The following is an 18659-nucleotide window of genomic DNA, read 5'->3' as shown; positions in this document are numbered from 1 at the left end:
TGGGACAAACAATCTGGTTCCTTTAACAATTAAACTGAAATAAAAGGAAAAAGAGAGAGGGAGCCTGCAGATGAAAAGTGACTTTAAAAGCATAGCAGCCAACAGTAATGTTTAGACATCTGAGCTAGTGCAGTCACACAAACTGAAAGGAGTTAATGACACTTGTGAAACAGTTAGAAATGTGAATGCTTCCTGGACACACTGACACTGACACAGCTTCAGGTGTGCTAAGGGTGCTGTGGCCACACCTTTAAAAGTGCCCCAACTGAGAAACATCATAAAACACCTGAAGGGAATGATGGGATGCCTGGACTCCATCTCACAGAACATGGGGGGAGGGAGGGGTGGGAGCAGGGGCAAAGCCAGACTGAACATGAGCTGAGAGCTGTGTGTCGAAGCTGTCCAGAGGGCGTCCCTAGGAGGAGCACACGCAGCAGCGACACAGAGGAGGGACAGGCCGGCAACGCCAGTGGGTGCGTCTGGGACTCTCCCGTAATGGTGAACAGGACCGGCAACGGGCGGCAGGGCCCAGAGGGAAGAGCAGTGCGGTCACTGCAGCCTGTGAGGGGACTCAGCAGAGGACACAGTGAAGAATCGGTGCTAGAAGAAAAGGTGACGAGGCAAGAAACAGAGAGCAAGGCAAGCCAGGGTCTTTTCAAAATCTGAAAAGTTAGAACAGGTCCACTGTAAACCCTAGCACTTGCAATTGAAATTGTGAAACTCCGTGCAGTTGGACTTCTTGATCTGTAGAAAAAAATGAAATAGAACGCACACCTGTAGCTCTTGTAGTATTTTCAGTCTATTCCAGGGGATACTAAACAGAGAAAACTATACAATGGAAAGAGTCTATAATTTGCTAGAGTTCAGAATGGAAAGCTGAATTGATAGCTTTTCTAAATCCTTGGAAAGACTCAAGATGGCCAGAATTGCCTCCCACTGATATAAAAATATAAAAGTATGATGACGGTATAACCTTAACAGAAAAAATATAGAAGGTGAGGCATGGGATTGGCCACCAGCAGACGAGGGTTCAGTAAATACCCAGGAAGCAGACAGGGGCAGGCTGACCAGCGGCAGGGACAGAGAAGTCAGAGTCTAGGAAAGGATGGAAGGAACTCCGTAAAGGGAGAGGGCTCGGGCCCCAGAGTCAGAAGGTGTAACTGAGACGTGAGGCTACGAGACTTATGAATGGGTGCCGTATCAGGTGGCGCTCACAGGCCAGTATCAGCCAGCCTAAGGAGAAAAGCATATAGTGTGTTACTGAAAACCTGAACAAAGTCATTCCGACACTTGAAAGGGAGCTTCCCATCAGCTGACTCTCAAGTGAGTCCCAGCCCTGGTCCACCAAGTCTCCTTACAGAATTCCTACTCAGGAGAGAAACATGGCTGGAAAAGAGCTCCAAGTTACTAAAGAAGACGACAACCAACTGCTCTTCCTCTTAAGTCTGAACAGAAAACCAAGGACCTGCAGTATGCAAAGAGAGCTCACAGCATTAAAGAGAATAACTGTCCAAAATAAGCAATAAGAGACCCCCGAGGAACAAAATAAAAGAAACAGAACCTAAAACGAAACAAAATTCAGCTAAACCGAACAACAAAACCTCAAGTTAATGTAACCTGAGAGACCCAAATGTATTGCAGTCATAAAGCCAGAAACGGATGTTACAAAACAGGAACACCAAAAAACAAGAAAATAAAAACTCTTAGCAATTAACCTATGATTGCTCAAACATAAAATTCAACAGAATCACTGCAAGTCAAGTCAGGAAACTTTCCATAAGCAGAGGAAAAAGTCAGAGATTAAAAACAGGAGAGCAAAGATAGAGATACTTAGAGCAAAACCATAAAGTCCAACATCAGAATAAAAGGGGTCCGATAAAGAGAAACATAAAGGGAAGAACTTATCAAAGAAAGTTGTAGAAGAAAATGTTCCAAAACCGAAAGATAAAAGTCTTCAGATTAAAAGGACCACTGCCTGGCAAGAACCTTCAGATATGCGCTTGTGACACTTTAAAACACCAGCAATAAAAGGGAAACCCTAAATGGTTTCAGAGAGGAAAACAGGTCCCTCATAAAGTAATAAGGGTTAGACTTACATCAGGCTGAAGACTCTCAGGGAGGCCCCAGAAAAGAATGAATTACGGATACAACCTAGAACTGTGTGGTGACGTGTAAGAGCAGATAATGGTAAAACCAAATAATGTAATGCGAGAAAAATGGCAATTACAAACTCCAGGAAAATACTTTCTAAATGTACAAGTGAACCATGGTTCAAATACAAAACCAGCTACAAATAGCGCATGGACTGAAGTAAGGCCTAGAGTGGAATATAAGCTTCTAATTGACCTTGATGCTCCTTCGATGGCCAAGGGGACATTACTTGCCTCCGTTACAGAAGGGCACGCAATATAACACACTTAGACCGGCACTGGACAGCAAGCGTTAACCGGGCTCTGTAGAGCAAGTGTGCTGTGTGAGGGTTTTCCAAGTTGAGTCACCCTGTGGTCAAGGACACCACAGAGACACGACATAAATGTCAGTTCTCCCGACAATGTAGAAGTAGAGGCTGCAGCTGACATAAGCTACGATATGGAAGGAAGGGCTGAAAGATAAAGAAAGCGGTAAGTGTAGTCATATCCTCATGTTACAAAGTGAAGCTTGAAGAGCTTGAAGCTTGAAGGATGCAGAGGGCAGATCAAAGATCATTTAAAGTTTAAAAGTAATAGAAACATTGGAAACAATAATACATGTGTGGAAATGGCAGTCATAGTACAAATGAGTGAAACTCTCATATTCAAAGCCTAACATGAATCAACTTGGAGAGAAAAAAACTTTTGACTTAAAATTAAGAGCACAAACCAGAGCACTCAAACCAAAAAATGTTAGAAGTTTTCTCTGTGGTGTGGAGAGATGGGAAACAGTATCCTCTTAGACATGTTCTCATTTGTTACCATTTCTAATTTAATAATAATAGTAATATTTTAATTATTATTTTTTAAATTTTTATTTATTTTTAGAGAGGGGAAGGAAGGGAGAAAGAGAGGGAGAGAAACATCAATGTGTGGTTGCCTCTTGCATGCACCCCATCGGGGACCTGGCCTACAACCCAGGCATGTGCCCTGACTGGGAATCGAACCGGTGACACTCTGGTTTGCAGGCCAGTGCTCAATCCACTGAGCCACACCAGCCAGGGCTAACAGTAATAATTTTAAAAGCATTTTAGAAACTAGCCTACCATCTTGCAAACAAATGTAGATCACAGGAAGAGGAGACAGAGATTTGCTGAGTAAATGGCAATATGCTATTTTCCCCCCTTTCCTAATCTCTTTTTAATTTGAACATTTAGCACAGCTGTGGAGAAGCATTTCCTGCCCAGGGCGGGGCATTTTCCCCACTTCGTCTGTGTGATAATGCACAACTCCAGAAGTCCTCCGTCCATACTCTGCCTTGTAAAACACATAAACTGATGTAAAAAATGCACTAAAAATAACCTTCATCCGGGAAAGGGAGAGAAGGGGGAAGAAGACAGTGTGTCTAAACTAATGACTCAGTCCATGCCCAGGCTGGTGGTGAAATAAGGAAACAACACCTTAAACTGGTTAGACCTTGAGTCACGACTGCTTTCCAGCCTGTCAGGACCCGCAATTGCATCTACGTACAGGAACATATGATTCCATCCGTGCCTCGAGAGCACAGGAGAAGTCTTTTAACTTAAAACAGGACATCTTAAAAAATCAACAGTAAGTTGGCTAATAGATACCACACTGTAATCAGAAAACAAATAGGCAAAATTGTCTTTCCTATTTTTTCTCCAAATGTATGACTTACTGTCTCTATCACACATGAGGTAAAGAGCAAAACTCTTTTATCCTGCCTTCTGGGCTTTTGCAACATAATGCTTACTAAATCCAATTGTTTCAAGTAAAATTAGAAAGTTCTATTAAAAATAAATAAATCTGTTTTTCATTAAAAGAAAAATACAAGCGTTTTCATAATACAAGAGAAATGTAATGTTGTTCAAATAGAGCGCTGTACAAAGCCCTGAACAGTCGGCAGTCTGGCTACTGACGTTAGACAGTAGGGCCCCTTAATTCAGGATAAACATTTATTTAAACAGCCGATAATAAATCACAGTATTCGAATTTGTAGAGAGAAAGAGAGAGAGTGTTATTTTTTTGAGCAGTTTTAGATTCACAACAACATTTAGGGGAAGGTACAGAAGTTCCTTGTAAGCCCCTTGCCCCCACCCACACACAGCCTCCACGACCGTCAGCATCCCCCACCAGCGTGGCCCGTATATTAAAGTAAACTTACACCGACCCATCACAGTCACCCAAAGTTCACAGTTTATATCACGGTTCACTAGATGCCGTACATTCTGTAGGTCTGCACAAACGCACCATGGCGCGTGTCCGTCATGCAGAGTGTTCCCGCTTCCCTGAAAACCCTCTGTGCTCCACCTGTTTCTGTCCCCCCACCCTGAACTCCCAGCAACCACTGGTCATCTTAGTTTTGCCTTTTCTAGAAGGTCACATGGTTGGGGTCCTGGCCTTTTCACTTAATAAAATGGATTTAAGTTTCCTTCATGTCTTTTCATGGTTTGGTAGCTCATTTCTTTATAGGGCTAAATAATATTCCATTATCTGGGTGTTATTCTTTTAAATGGCAATCTCTATCTTTGGAAATTCTGATTACACATATTTCAGACTTTTTGATATTGTCCACAGCTTTCTAAGACTCCTCATTTCTTTCCATCTTTTCTTCAAATGGGATAATTCCTACTAGTTTATCTTCAAGTTCATTAACTCTTTCCTCTCTCATCTCCATTATATCATTAAGCCCATTCAGTGAATGTTTTTTCAGATATTTTACTTTTCAGTTCTAATATTTTCCAATTGATTTTTAAATATTTCTCTTGCAATATTTTTAACTGTTTATTTTCTAACTTCACTGAGCAAAGTTATAATTGCTGCCTTAAGCCCTTCTCTGATAATTCCAATATCTCTATCCTTTGGGAGTTGGGTTTTCCCCTTAAAATCGGTAAAGTCTCCATGGTTCTTCATTTGGTAAGTAATTTGACTGTATTCTAGAAACTGTGATTCTTTTGTTTTGAAGAATCTGGATCTGTTATCTCTCTCCAGAGAGCATCCATGTTTGTTTTATCAGGCAGCTAACTCGAGTAGAGACACACTGTAGCATCTGTCTCCCGCAGAGCTGGGTAGGAGATCCGGTTCTAGTTCAGCTCCTTCTGCTTAGCTACCAGGTGCTCTGCGTCCACCCTGTGCAGGGCTCCGATTCAGGAGTCAGCCAGAGAGCTGGGCAAAGCTTACACGGCAAACCTGAAACTCCCCTTTTCCCACTCTCCTTTCCAGGAACACCCCCCCTTACTGTCTATCCAGCAGCAGTGGCGGCACCAGGCACTGCCTTCTGGTTTCTTAGGACACAAAGACCCGCACCACATTGGGGCCTCAAAGCCTGAACATGGAAAACTCACCTTGTGGTCATCTCCTCTCCCGGCTTTGCCTCTGCTACAAAAGCAGCCAGCTTTTGGTCACTCCTGAGAGTTTTTAGGAAGCTTTTGGTAGCTTTTTAGTTGTTGATCTGTGAGAAGGGCAATTTTAGGTGCTGACTCCACCACACTGTAGGTGGAACTCCCTTAGATTCTTTCCTTTAAACTTTGCCAAAACCACTTTTCACATATTCATGTACCTATCATTACTGTTCCCTGAAGTTTTAGAAATGCAGTCACCTCAGAATATGATCATGTAAGGACAATTAGAAATCTTAGAAGCTCTAAAATGTCAAAACCAGTGAAACCAAGCTCTTAAAATTCTAATATCTTCAATTATTCTGTATTGTGCATTACACGTGTAAAATATAGTTAAGATTAAAATGCAGTTGTTTTACAACAGAAACAGGCTCATAGATACAAAGAACAGAGTGAGGGTTCCAGGGGTGTGCTGGGGACTGGGTGAGCAAGCTGAGGGACTGAGACGTACTGACTGGCAGTTACAAATGCTGATGTAAAGCACAGCGTGGGGAATGCAGTCGATGTTGAAACAGCCGTGTATGGTGCCGCGGGAGCACTACAGATACCGGGGCGGCACTTTGTAAAGTGCATGCCTGTCTAACCGCCCTGCTGGACACCTGAAACTAACACAAACTAACACTGAATGTAAACTATAATTTAAAAAACTGAAAATTATAAAAATGAAATGTATTCATGACTTGTGGCTTGAAAGTAAAAAAGAGACTTCCTTTTAAAAATGCATTTGTTTTAAAAACCAATGGCTGTAGTTTGGGTGCCTTCAAATTTGATGGAATCTACTTTCTAATCAGTTCTGAAAAGTCTCTTTAGAGAAGGATGTTTCTGTTGTTGCGCCTGTCAAATTTTAATGAGAAAGGATTCCCCTGTCACAGATTTCAAAATTAAGTTTTAAAAGTCTCAGATGTTAAGCTCTGGACAGTGAGTCCACCTGACTCTCCTTGTCTATGGAACCACGTCTGAACTTCCAAATTATCGCTGTTTTATCTTTACAGGAGTGTGTCCTTTTGGTTTCTCTAGGTGCTAGTAGGTGAGAAAAAGGAACTCCCTTAGTCTGAAGACCAACCTAGCGAACACCAGGATGATTGAAATGGCAAACGATGGCACTGGCATTCACTGCGGATCATAACTGGAATTCCTTATCTGAGAACGCTGGGCTGGGGGGATTTCTTTTCACCCTTGATTGGACCTAGATGTACAATAATATGCAAACATGCTTTGATTCTTAGTTAGGAATTACAAAGAGCCTCTTTTTCTAGTGAGGGTCACTTTCAAATTTTCAACTAGATATTTTTCTCCTTGGGGTTTTTAAGGTTTCAGTCATGGGAAACCTTAAGGCCCACAGGTGAAGGGTCAGGCCACTTGCTCTATATAACTCTTCGCCTCCTGGGTGACCATACTTCTGAAAATCAGATTAGGAAATAATGGTATGACTTGGGTTCACTTTCATTATAGAACTTTTCTTTCTCAATTTCTATCCTGGTAATGAAGAACATTTTGGACAAATCTTCTAAGATTTCATGGATCTTAATCCTACATAACCAGAAGCTAAGTCATTCACAGTAAAATCTTCTCTCCAGTTTCCTTAAACCCTAGTCAAGAGCCCCGCTTCCTAATACTCGGAATATGTGTATTTTTCTCTAATATTTCCCAATAGCATTTCTGGCCTTGAAATTTCTGTCATGAAAAATTGTTGCTACAGCACTGCGTAAGTGCCCAACAGAGTTCAGGTATCGGGTACAATCCAAAGAAAATAGATAAGTAAACAGCAAATAATTCTTTGCCTCTCCTTTGCTCAATCTAATCTGAAACAATTAAAAAAACACAAAGCCTCTAAAGTGGCTCTTGTTTGGGGGCCACTAAGTAGGGGAAGTAAGAGTGAGCGCACAGATTGCAAGGGTTGAAATATTTTGATTTAACCTTGATGTTGCATGAGATAGAAAAACCCCTCACAAATATATCATCTCCTCTTGGCTCCAAGCAGACTTTGGCAGGTACAGCATCTGAAACATCCTTCTTCTAGAGAGAGTTTTGCTCTTTCATATTATTTTAGTTAATGAACAGGATACCAAATGTCATAGATAAAATATATTAGAGGAAATCTGAATAGACTAGCAAATATTTAAACATATCTGCTATGTCACAGGCCTTCGTGAATGAAAACAGATGGCATAGATAAAATAACTTTGTTTTTGATTCAAACTCTGGCATTTCAAGACTATTCAAGTGCCAGGATTAAGTCAGGCTGAAAAGGACATCTCCCTCATGTTTGCTGGTGAATTTTAATTTCTTAGACTCATACAATCCACAGAGTTATTAAACAGAATCACTCTCTACCAGAAGGAAAGCTGGCAGTTGGGGAGGGAACATGACTGCTGGGTATGGGTGCGGTCAGTAGCGATAAAGAAAGTGACGCAAATGATTTTATGATACAAAGCACAGTCAGCCATCTGCAAATTTCCAAGGCTATTTCTTCTACCAACACTGACTCTCTAAGGTGAAATACTCAAACTTCATTTGGTCTTAGGTTTAAAACTAATACTTAGCCTTAATCCAAATTGGAATGAAAAACCATTATGAATTAAGTACCATTTTACAATGAAATTTCCACTTGCTAACAATAATGTTCATCATATACTATCATTCACTTTTAAAAAACCAATCTCATGTATTCTCTAAAAGTATTAATAAAAGTATTAATATGTGTGATTTTTAATGGGGGAACACTTTGAAATCCACTTATTTCAAATACTAGATATTACCACACCTCCAGGCAAGCTTAACACCCAGCACTCAGTGAACGAGTGCCCCACGCTCTGCTGCTGCTTTGCTGTTGTAGTCACAGGACGCAGCTGGGTCAAAATTCCAGATAATTACAATCGAAATTTTTTTAACTTATATAAGCTATAAGAAACTAGAAGACAATTTTTAAAGAAATCTTTAGATAGAAAAGAAATTTTAAACCTTAAAAATGATAAATGAAATCAAAGAAAAAGATGAGTCGGCTTATCTATATAAACCTATCATACATTAAAAACAATTTTAAAAAGAAAAACCAAAAAATTGGAGGAAAATACCACACCTGGCTGGCACGGGTGGGGAGGGAGGAGCACTGAATCCCTTAGAAGCCATTTGGGAAGCAAAGTGGTGGTCAAAGAACACGTTCTCTAGGCCAGGTTCCAGGGGAAAGACACTGTACATCAGTGGTGGGAGCACAGGTAATGTACAGGGAGGTAATGGACATCCCTATAACAGCTCCATTGCTAAACTTGTAGGTTGTGGAGGACAAGTGACTTAAAACCGGTTGATTTGTTGATTCATTCACGTACTTAATAATTATTCAGTAAGCTGGTACTTTGCATAAGGCACGAAACGAAATGTTGAGGATATTACATGCAGGATGCAAAATTGCTATGGAAGATAGAATATTTTAACAAGTACTAACAATTAGTGAGACAGCAGTATTGGAGTAAAGAGTATGTATATCTAAACTAATCTAGAAGAGCTGGGGAAGGTTTCCTGTATGAAGTAATGTTAAGGTCAGACCTGATCTGAATCCTAAACAGGAGTTAGGGAGCGATGGTGAGATGGGAGGTGTATTCTAGATAGGAGAAAGAGCAAAAGCAAAAGCCCACAAATCAGTACTGTATGCACATAACTGAAGAGAGATCATGTAAATTGCTAATTACGGAAGCTGCAGGTATAGACTAGTCATTACAGAAGTGTAGCATTGATTGCTGGTCAGGATGGCAGTGTAGGTAGACACTGTGCTCACCTCCTCCAACAACCATATCAAAATTATAACTAAATTATGCAACAGCCACCCCTGAGAACCAAGTGAAGACTAGCAGAACAGAACTCACATAACAAAGGATACAAAGAAGTCATGTCAAGACTGGTAGTAGAGGTGGAGACACAAAATGGGCTGGCCCCACACTCACGAGTGGAGGTTAAGAACCACAACGTGTATGTCTACAGCAGGCGTCACCCCTGAGGAGTGAGGGAGCTCAGCCCACCCTGGGCTTCCAAACCTGGAACACCAGTGGCAGCAAGGGGAGTCCCCTTGATACCTGGCTGTGAAAATCAGCACGGCCCCCATGGAGGTGAGACCAGAGGGCTGCTATGGGCCCTCTTAAAGGGCCTGACTCACTCACTCACAGTCATCCTAAGTTCCTGCAAAGGGATAGCAGTTGATAAAGCACCGGGGACATACTGGGAGGATCTCAACTGTCTAGCATCAGGATGAAGGCTGGAGGGGCAAAACCGTCCAGGACTGAAGTTCTGGCAGGCACTAATTGTTCCTTTGTTGAGCCCTCCTCCGTCGCCGCTGGCAGGGGCTGGCGAAAATGCTAGCAGGTGCCATTTCTCCTTTGTGAAGCCAACTTCGCTCACAGAGGGCAGGCACAGGCAGTCTCCATTAACCTGGCTAACACTACTCTTGTCCCACCAGGGTGATTCCCCGAGACTGTCCCACCCAACTTATATGCCTACCTTAAACCTCTTTCAGCGGCTGTTTCACACAAGTGGCTTGTCTTGAACCATGCTATGGACTTTTAAAAAGTCTCTCAGAGGTCCACAAACCCCAAACAAGCAGGGACTGGCCTCAGTATTGCCCTGTACCCCTTGCTAAATGGGCCCAAGCCCAGCACTAGTGGCAGCCAACCTTAATTTGCACCACAGCCTCTTGCAGGCACCTCCAAACAGCAACTGCCACAGATCACTTTGTAACTATTACCAGGTGGCCCTGGACAGGATACAAACACCAGCTGACCCCTCTACCCCCAGCCCCCATTAGAGGCTACAGAACCAATACACACAGTGGCCAGCTTCAGATCACACCAGAGCATCACCCAATCAGCTCCACAAATAACACACCCAAAAGGTAGACTCAGCAAGCACCAGAGCAGTGCTAGAGCAAACCCAGCTCCATGGGGTCAGTTCCCACACAGCGGCTCCTGCACTACGGTCACAGTCAGACCTCACAGCCAGTCAACCTGAGGGTTAGTTCCACCCACTGATGCACCAACAGCAATCCGGCTCAACAGGAATACACACACAACACACACAAGGTTACAGCCCTGGAGCACCCAGCTCAGGTGGTCATGGACACTGTGTCACAGGCCTCACAGGACACCTACGACGTCGGGTCATTCTGTCAAGACGGGAGATGTAGCACCTCTACCTAAGACACGGAAACAAACACAGGGAGGCTGCCGAAATGAGGGGGCAAAGGAACATGCCCCAAATGAAAGAACCGGATAAAACTCCAGAAAAAAACAAAATTGAAGCAAGCAATCTACCAGATACAGAGTTCAAAACACTGGTTATAAGGATGCTCAATGAACTTAGGGTAAGAGTAGATGAACTCAGTGAGAACTTACATGAAGAAATAGAAACCATAAAAAAGAACCAGTGAGAATTGAAGAAAACAATAACTGAAATGAAATGAATTAAATATTCCATTTAATACATTAAATGGAATCAATAGTGGATTAGATGAAGCAGAGAACCTGAACCAACATTTCTCCAAAGAAGATGCACGGATGGCCAATATACATATGAAAAGATGCTGAATATCACTGATCATCAGGGAAATGAAAATTAAAACCACAATAAGATCATCACCTCACACCTATCAGAACAGTGAATAAATCAACAAACAACAAGTGTTGGTGAAGATGTGGAGAAAAGGGAACCCTTGTGCACTGTTGGTGGGACTGAAACTGGTGAAGCCGCTGTGAGAAAGAGTATCGAGGTTCCTCAAAAAAAGTAACAACAGAACTACCACGGGACTTAGCAATTCCACTTCTGGGTATTTATCCAAAGAAATACAAAACATATATTTGAAAAGATGTATACATCCCTATGTTCACTGCAGCATTATTTATAATAGCCAAGATATACAAGCAATTAAAGTGTCCATCTATAGATGAATAGAAAAGATAATGTGGCGCACACACACAGTGGAATATTACTCTGCCATGAAAATGAAATCTTACCATTTGTGACAACAGGGATGGGCCTAGAGGGTATTATGTTAAATGAAATAAGTCAGTCAGAGAAAGAAAAATACCAAATGGTTTCCCTTATATGTGGAACCTAAAAAAACAAAATACATGAGCAAACAGAACTGGGACACACTCATAGACACAAAGAACACACTAATGGTGGTCAAATGGGAGGGGGTTGGGGAGCTGGGTAAAAAAGGTGATGGGATTAAGTACAAAGTTGCCATTTATAAAATAGACACGGGGTGGGGGTGTAAAGCACAGCATCGGCAATGTAGTTAGTAATATTATAGTAACTGTATGACTAGTACCCACTGTCAGGTGGGTACTAGACTTACCCGGGGGATCACCTCTACCTTATACAAATGTCTAACCCCTCTGCTGTACACCTGCAACTAACACAGTATTGCATGTCAACTATAATTGAAAATTTTTTTTAATTAGAAGAAGGATAGCATCAAGGGCAAGTAAAATGGGGTAATAATTGGAAGGAAAAGTAGGATTATTTATTCAATCAAAATATTAATTGCAGACATACTATGTGCCAGACACTATTCTAAGCACTTGGAATATACCAGTGAAGAAGCAAACGAAAGTACCTGCCCTGATGAAGTTTATATTCTACAACAGGGCGAGAAACAACAGACAACTGCTATGGTACATTAGCACATGGTATGTGCTGTGGTTAAGGTGAAGTGGAAGTATAGGTGGAGGGGGTGCATTTCCTCAGTGAGAAGGTGGTGACTGGACAAAACTTGAAGCAGATGAGAGAGTGAGCCTTGCAAACATTAAGAGGAAGCACATTCCACAAGATAGAAGAGCCAGTACAAAAGCTCTCAGTAGGAAATATGCCTGGTACATTCCAGCCCAGCAAGGAGGCTGGTGTGGCAGGACAAGCAAGAAAAGGGGTGAGTACTACGAAGTTCGGTCAGGGAGGCAATGAGAGATGGAGGGATTTTGTAGGCCACTCTGAGAATTTCGTGGAAGGTTGCTCATTCATTTCCTCCTGCCCTGATGTGTATCAAATCAAGAGGAACAACAGGTAAGAAGAGAAGGGCAAAACCCGATAGTCTAGAGAGGGGAGGGATGGGGATAACGTTAGGAGCAGTGTCCTTCTGAAGGCAGCAAGAGAGGACGGATCAGTGTGGTAAATATAAGCCACACCTCCTTTGGGAGAAGTGTGCTGGAGCCTGCTCAGGAGGGCTGATTCTGCCCTCCTCTTGGCACTTTCCTTTCAGGGGCTTCACATTGGTAGCTTAGAATTGGCCTTAGAGGGAGCATTTATAGAAAATGACAAACACCAGCAATCCAGGGACTGTTTTTCCTGGTGTGCTGGTTTAGTTCCATGAAAATGACTCTTCCTCAGGGCCTGGTGGGCAACAAGGAGGAGAACCCGGTGGTACCCTCAGATATGTACTGTGCGCAGGTGTGGGAAGACAGAGCCCGCAGTGACCCGGAGCCTCTTTTCTGTGAACGGAGTTAGAGCAACTGCTTGGAGAGAAAAATGGCAAGGGTCTGAAATAACTCCTGCAGGTGGAGACTGAGCCCAGCCTTGCGTGAATATACAGTGAATGAGAGAACTTATGTAAATGTGAGGACAGGAGAGTTCAAATGAACCACAAAGGCTAAATCTGGATAAATGTCTCATCTTTCTCTAATTTTCATTTGCTTAAAATGTAGGGAAAATAAACAACTTACTCAGACACAGGATGGGCTGCTGGCCTGAAGGAAAAGGTTACAAGAAGGCAGTGGGGTTTAAAGTCACGGGAAAGGCATTCTCTGAGATTAAGGATAGGGGAGTACAGTGAAGTAAAAAGGAGTCTAATAGCTTAAGTAAAATATTCATGTGGCATACAAAGTTAAATTCTAGATATGCCTAATGATTACTTAGAATTTAGTCTTTGACAATTGAGTCTTCAAAAAGATAACTTTCTGGGTGACAAAACCATTTTGTTTTCTTTCCTAGGCGATACAACTTGAGAGAGATTTTCTTTGCTGCAGCCTGCAAATGCTTACCAGCTGCCTGGCCGCTCCTGGGGGAATTCTTTCTGCTTGGCGGTCAGTTCCTAAGCCACAGGTGCTTTCTGGTTGCTTTTGGCTAAGTGGAAACTTTGAACGGCCTGATGTTGTTGAAACAAGATGTAATTCTTTCAGGTTTGTATCCTAGGACACTTAAGTCCCTGGATTTGCTTTCACGGGATGGTTACACAGAAAATACAGATCAAGCACCCACAAGGTTAAACTGCAGGAAAGCCCTCTTGGATGCAAGACAAAGGCGGGGTATAAAAACGAAAACAAAAGTAAGTGGAGTTAAGAAGAGGTCTTTGGATTTCATTCACACCACACTCAAGACTGCTGCTCTCTGCTCACTGAAACAGGTTGGTTTTCCTTTTCTCATTCTAACGTAGGATTTTTTTAAAAGCCAAAGACTTTGTGTATTTACCTTTGTAGGGGGGGCTTTCATGCATAAAAATCTAAACCCTTATGTGCAAAAAAGAACTATTTGAAAACAGCTGTACACTTTAAGCTTATAACAAATATCTGAACACAGTGTGAAGAAAATGTATTATTTTAATACCATTACTTGTCTATGGAATGTTGTTAATGAAAAACAGCTTTTGTTGCATCACTTTGTTGCTTTGTTTTACAAACACCCATTTTTTTATTCTTGTAGTAATTACAAAGACATCTAAATGTGTTTCTGTGCATCTGTCAGAGGATCCTTTCGGAAATAATTTCCATTCCTATCCCTATTTATGCACATTTTTAGTAAGATCAATTCTTATTTTAAAACATCTTTCCTTAAAACCTTATATTATTTACCTGTGTTCTTCCTTATGATCAGGTTTAAAGTTTCTGGTTTAAGATGAAAGAGAAAGAAAGAACAAAGTTCTTTTTTTGTTAATAATTAATGAAATCCAGAGTAATCTTCTAGATTGGAACTTTCAAATCGCATTAAGGATAAAAGGAGTCATTTTAAACTGTTAGCACCTGGTTTTTAAATAATTAAAGTGATTCTTTTATGTGGTATCTTTCCTCAGGGGGCCTTCTTTACTTTGCTTTACTCATCCCCAAAAGGTTAGCAAGTATAAAAATATTATTTTGAAAATGTACTGTTGTCACACTGGTTTTCTTTTTTAGATTTTATTTATTTATTTATTTTAGACAGAGAGGAAGGGAGGGAGAAAGAGAGGGAGAAAAACATTAATGTGTGGCTGCCTCTCGTGTGCCCCCTACTGGAGACCTGGCCTGCAACCCCAGCATGTGCCCTGATTGGGAATCGAACCGGCAATACTTTGGTTCACAGGGTGGCACTGGATCCACTGAGCCCACCAGCCAGGGCATGCCACATTGTTCTGAAAATATTTTCATTACTGATTCTATAAAAATATTTGGGGTTCTTCCAAGGACAAAAATAACCATGGGGAGACAGAAAGGCTAAGAAAAAGCAAAACAAAACTCATTAATAAAACTCTAATAAAACCATTGAAAGTTATTATTAAATACATTTTAAAACTTGTGAATTCTGCATATTAATGGCCAATATAGTAAAATAACAATAATGAGACAGGAGAGTAATAGCTTAATATCTCCTGGTGAAACCTTTCTTTGATAGATGTTTACTGAGCAACTAGTGTGTGCCAGGCACCCTGTAAAGTATCAATTACAATCTCAGGAAACTTGGAACACAGAGGGAAAATGTGGTCTAGGAAACACATCTTTTCCGTAGGATAGGATCAGTTCTCTGAGAAGTATGTATGTATAGCTGTTGGATCAGGAAAATCTTCCTGGGGGAACAGGTGATATCAAAGGTCATTGGGTAGGAACTGGCCCTTCAAGGGAAGGACAGGAAATGGTATAATAGGTAAAGGACCAGAATGAGTACTGTAGCTCGGGTTACTCAGTACTGGTACTATCTATGGTTCTGGGGCCCACAGTAGAGAGAGGTGGCAGGAACCACGGGTAGGACCAAATTATGGAGGGAGCCTTGGATATCATGCCAAGGAGCTTGGACTGCATCTTTCAGGTGAAGAGATGTGTCTTTCAGGTGAGGAGCCAAGCAGGGGAGTAACAGATGGGCGTTTTAGAGAGACAGCACTCTGGTGGCAGGAAGAAAAACGTGTTTGAGGAGGAGGTGGAAAGGAAGAATAAGAACAGCAGGATGCCAGTTAGGAAGATACTGTGGTAGGCCAGGCGAGAAACAGTGATGGTCTGTGCGGATGTGGCAAAGAGTGCCGATTAAGAGGAGACAGATTCGAGATCTGTTTGGAAGGTAAAAATCAGAACTGAAGGGCTGCCAGGAAATCACTGATGAAGGTAAGAGAGAAGTTGGGATGGTGCGTGCTTAAGTGACTAGTGGGCTTGGGGACCAGTGAGGTGACAGAAGGAGCAGGCAGGGACAGCATCTGGAGGAAGGTGAACTAGAAAAGACTGCTTTATAAATGCCAGCTAATGAGGCTGAGCATAAATGCTCAGATAACATCTAAACATAAGTTTAAAAATAAATAAAAAGAAACTTTAAGCGATTAAAATATGTATTTTTATTTAATTGGTCAATATACTGCATATGAATCACAAACCTGTATATGTAAAAATTATAACATGTTTTATTCCTTTTAACTGAAATCTGACTAAACTTTCATATTTTAAAAAGTTTTTTCACAAAAGAAGGCATGATTTTTATTTAGGATTTAGTGATTAAGGAAATTCCTCAGGGTATTATTTTTAGCTCCCGTGTGTAAATCCCAGCTCCTGCACCCAGACTTATAAAGACAAAGGATGAAAAAAGTTCTTGGGATATACTCTACTGTGGCTTCCATTAATGATTTCAAAAATGGTAGATTCAGGCTCATGGATGTTATGGCAACAAACTATTCTCTAGTAAGAGAACAAAACATATGATAGATAAGAAGTGTTTCCTAGCCCTGGCTGGTATAGCTCAGGGGATTGAACGTGAGCCTGCGAACCAGATGATCGCGGTTCGATTCCCAGTCAGGGTACATGCCTGGGTTGCAGGCCAGTTCCCAAAAGGGGACTCATGAGAGGCAACCACACATTGATATTTCTCTCCTTCTCTCCTTCCCTTCCCCTCTAAAGATAAATAAATAAAATCTAAACAAAATATATTTTTTAAAGTGTTTCCTTTTAAGCAACATTAAAATGAGTATCCTGTATTCTTTCTGCCATTTAGATCGCAGCCATGGCTTTGGAACACAACCAATCAATGGATTACTACTATGAGGAAAATGAAATAAACGGCACTCATGACTACAGTCAGTATGAAGTGGTCTGTGTCAAAGAAGAGGTCAGGAAATTTGCCAAAGTTTTCCTGCCTGCCTTCTACACGATAGCTTTCATCATCGGACTTGCTGGAAACTCCATCGTAGTGGCAATTTATGCCTATTACAAGAAGCAGAGAACCAAAACAGATGTGTACATCCTGAATTTGGCGGTGGCAGATTTACTCCTCCTATTCACTCTGCCCTTTTGGGCCGTTAATGCAGTTCATGGGTGGGTTTTAGGGAAAATCATGTGCAAGGTCACTTCGGCCTTGTACACAGTCAACTTTGTCTCTGGAATGCAGTTTTTGGCTTGTATCAGCATAGACAGATACTGGGCGGTAACCAAAGCCCCGGGCCATTCACGGGTGCGAAAACCATGCCGGCTCATCTGCTTCTGCGTCTGGATGTTTGCCATCTTGCTGAGTATACCTCAGCTGGTTTTTTACACAGTAAATCACCAGGCCAGGTGCATTCCCATCTTTCCATACCACCTGCAAACATCACTGAAGGCATCCATCCAAATGCTGGAAATCTGCATCGGGTTTGTTATTCCCTTTCTCATTATGGGCGTGTGCTACTTTATCACGGCCAGGACCCTCATCAGGATGCCAAACATTAAAATATCTGGACCCCTCAAAGTTCTGTTCACAGTGGTTATAGTTTTCATTGTCACTCAGCTGCCTTACAACATTGTCAAGTTCTGCCAAGCCATAGACATCATCTACTCCCTGATCACGGACTGCGACCTGAGCAAACGCATGGATGTGGCCATCCAGATCACAGAGAGCATCGCGCTCTTTCACAGTTGCCTCAACCCAGTCCTGTATGTCTTCATGGGATCCTCTTTTAAAAACTACATTATGAAAGTTGCCAAGAAATATGGGTCCTGGAGAAGACAAAGACAAAATGTGGAGATTCCTTTGGATTCCGAAGTCCCTACAGAGCCAACCAGTACATTCAGCATTTAAACGTAAAACTGCCTTCTGTCTTGCTTCGACACACATGAACGATGCTTGGCCCCCAGATAAAACACCTGCATTATTCTCAACTTTGAACCTCAAACACGTGGTCGCAACTTACAACAAAGAAGAGTTGGGGTGAGGAATGGGGGAGGGTAGAAGTCAAGAACAGGAAACAAAATAATCAATGCATAAACATGCAAATTAAAATATACAATACCAGAAAATAGTAGTAACAAGCATACGTAATAAGACCATCATGCAATAAGTAGGCCATCTAACATTAATCAAGAGGCTTATATTAAGGGGCATTTATTATTTTACATTACATAAAAATGATTTTCCTGCATAATTTTAATACTTGAATAACTATACAGCACAACTTCATCTACCCTTCTTTTCTTGTTTCTTAATTTGTAAGTGATTTCATAAAACTCCCAAAGTAACAATCAACAATAAAAAAGTACATAAAAAGCTTTTCTGGCCTTTTTAATACATTGCTGGTAAGTTTCTCAGCACACAGTTTGCTTGCCTAGGTCACCTTTCTTTAGTAGTGAACTGGTTATCCCATTGGACTTATCATGCACAATCCGGAAGCGATCTTCAGACAACCATATCTGATAATTATTATAATCAGTTACTTTTATAACTTTCTAAAGTGTTCATTTATTTATGAGTCTCTTACTGACAGCTGACTAAACAATGTATTTTTCTATGTATAAAGATTCTTACTTTTCATTTAAAAACTTGTATTTTTAAGACATGAAAATATGTAGCACAATAAATTATTTTAGGTAACATGTAGTTTCTCTCTAAAAACAACTACATATAAATTATTGTAGTACATAGGACATGTCCCTATTAA

At 41.3% G+C, this 18659-nt stretch overlaps 2 protein-coding genes across 2 annotated transcripts in view; one reads left to right on the top strand and one right to left on the bottom strand.

The window, feature by feature from the left end:
- ACAD11 (acyl-CoA dehydrogenase family member 11) overlaps window positions 1-18659 on the bottom strand; it is a 70786-nt gene that overhangs the window by 11610 nt on the left and 40517 nt on the right. The gene's annotated exons all lie outside the window — the stretch shown is intronic.
- Window positions 11999-18492, top strand: ACKR4 (atypical chemokine receptor 4). The gene is made up of 2 exons (XM_037061275.1): window positions 11999-13931; window positions 16745-18492. The coding sequence occupies exons 1-2, from the start codon at window positions 13677-13679 to the stop codon at window positions 17801-17803; spliced, it is 1314 nt and encodes a 437-aa protein (XP_036917170.1). The 5' UTR covers window positions 11999-13676; the 3' UTR covers window positions 17804-18492.

The sequence above is a fragment of the Sturnira hondurensis genome, unplaced genomic scaffold, assembly GCF_014824575.4.
Source record: "Sturnira hondurensis isolate 20B ecotype Veracruz unplaced genomic scaffold, ASM1482457v3 Scaffold0013299, whole genome shotgun sequence".
NCBI classification, from domain to species: domain Eukaryota; kingdom Metazoa; phylum Chordata; class Mammalia; order Chiroptera; family Phyllostomidae; genus Sturnira; species Sturnira hondurensis.
This window is presented reverse-complemented; position numbering and strand designations above follow the sequence as displayed.

Coding starts and splice junctions, on each gene's coding strand:
- ACKR4 (XM_037061275.1), top strand. CDS start 13,677: ATGTTGTTGAAACAAGATGTAATTCTTTCAGGTTTGTATCCTAGGACA. Junction 13,932..16,744: donor CTCTCTGCTCACTGAAACAG/GTTGGTTTTCCT, acceptor TCTGCCATTTAG/ATCGCAGCCATGGCTTTGGA.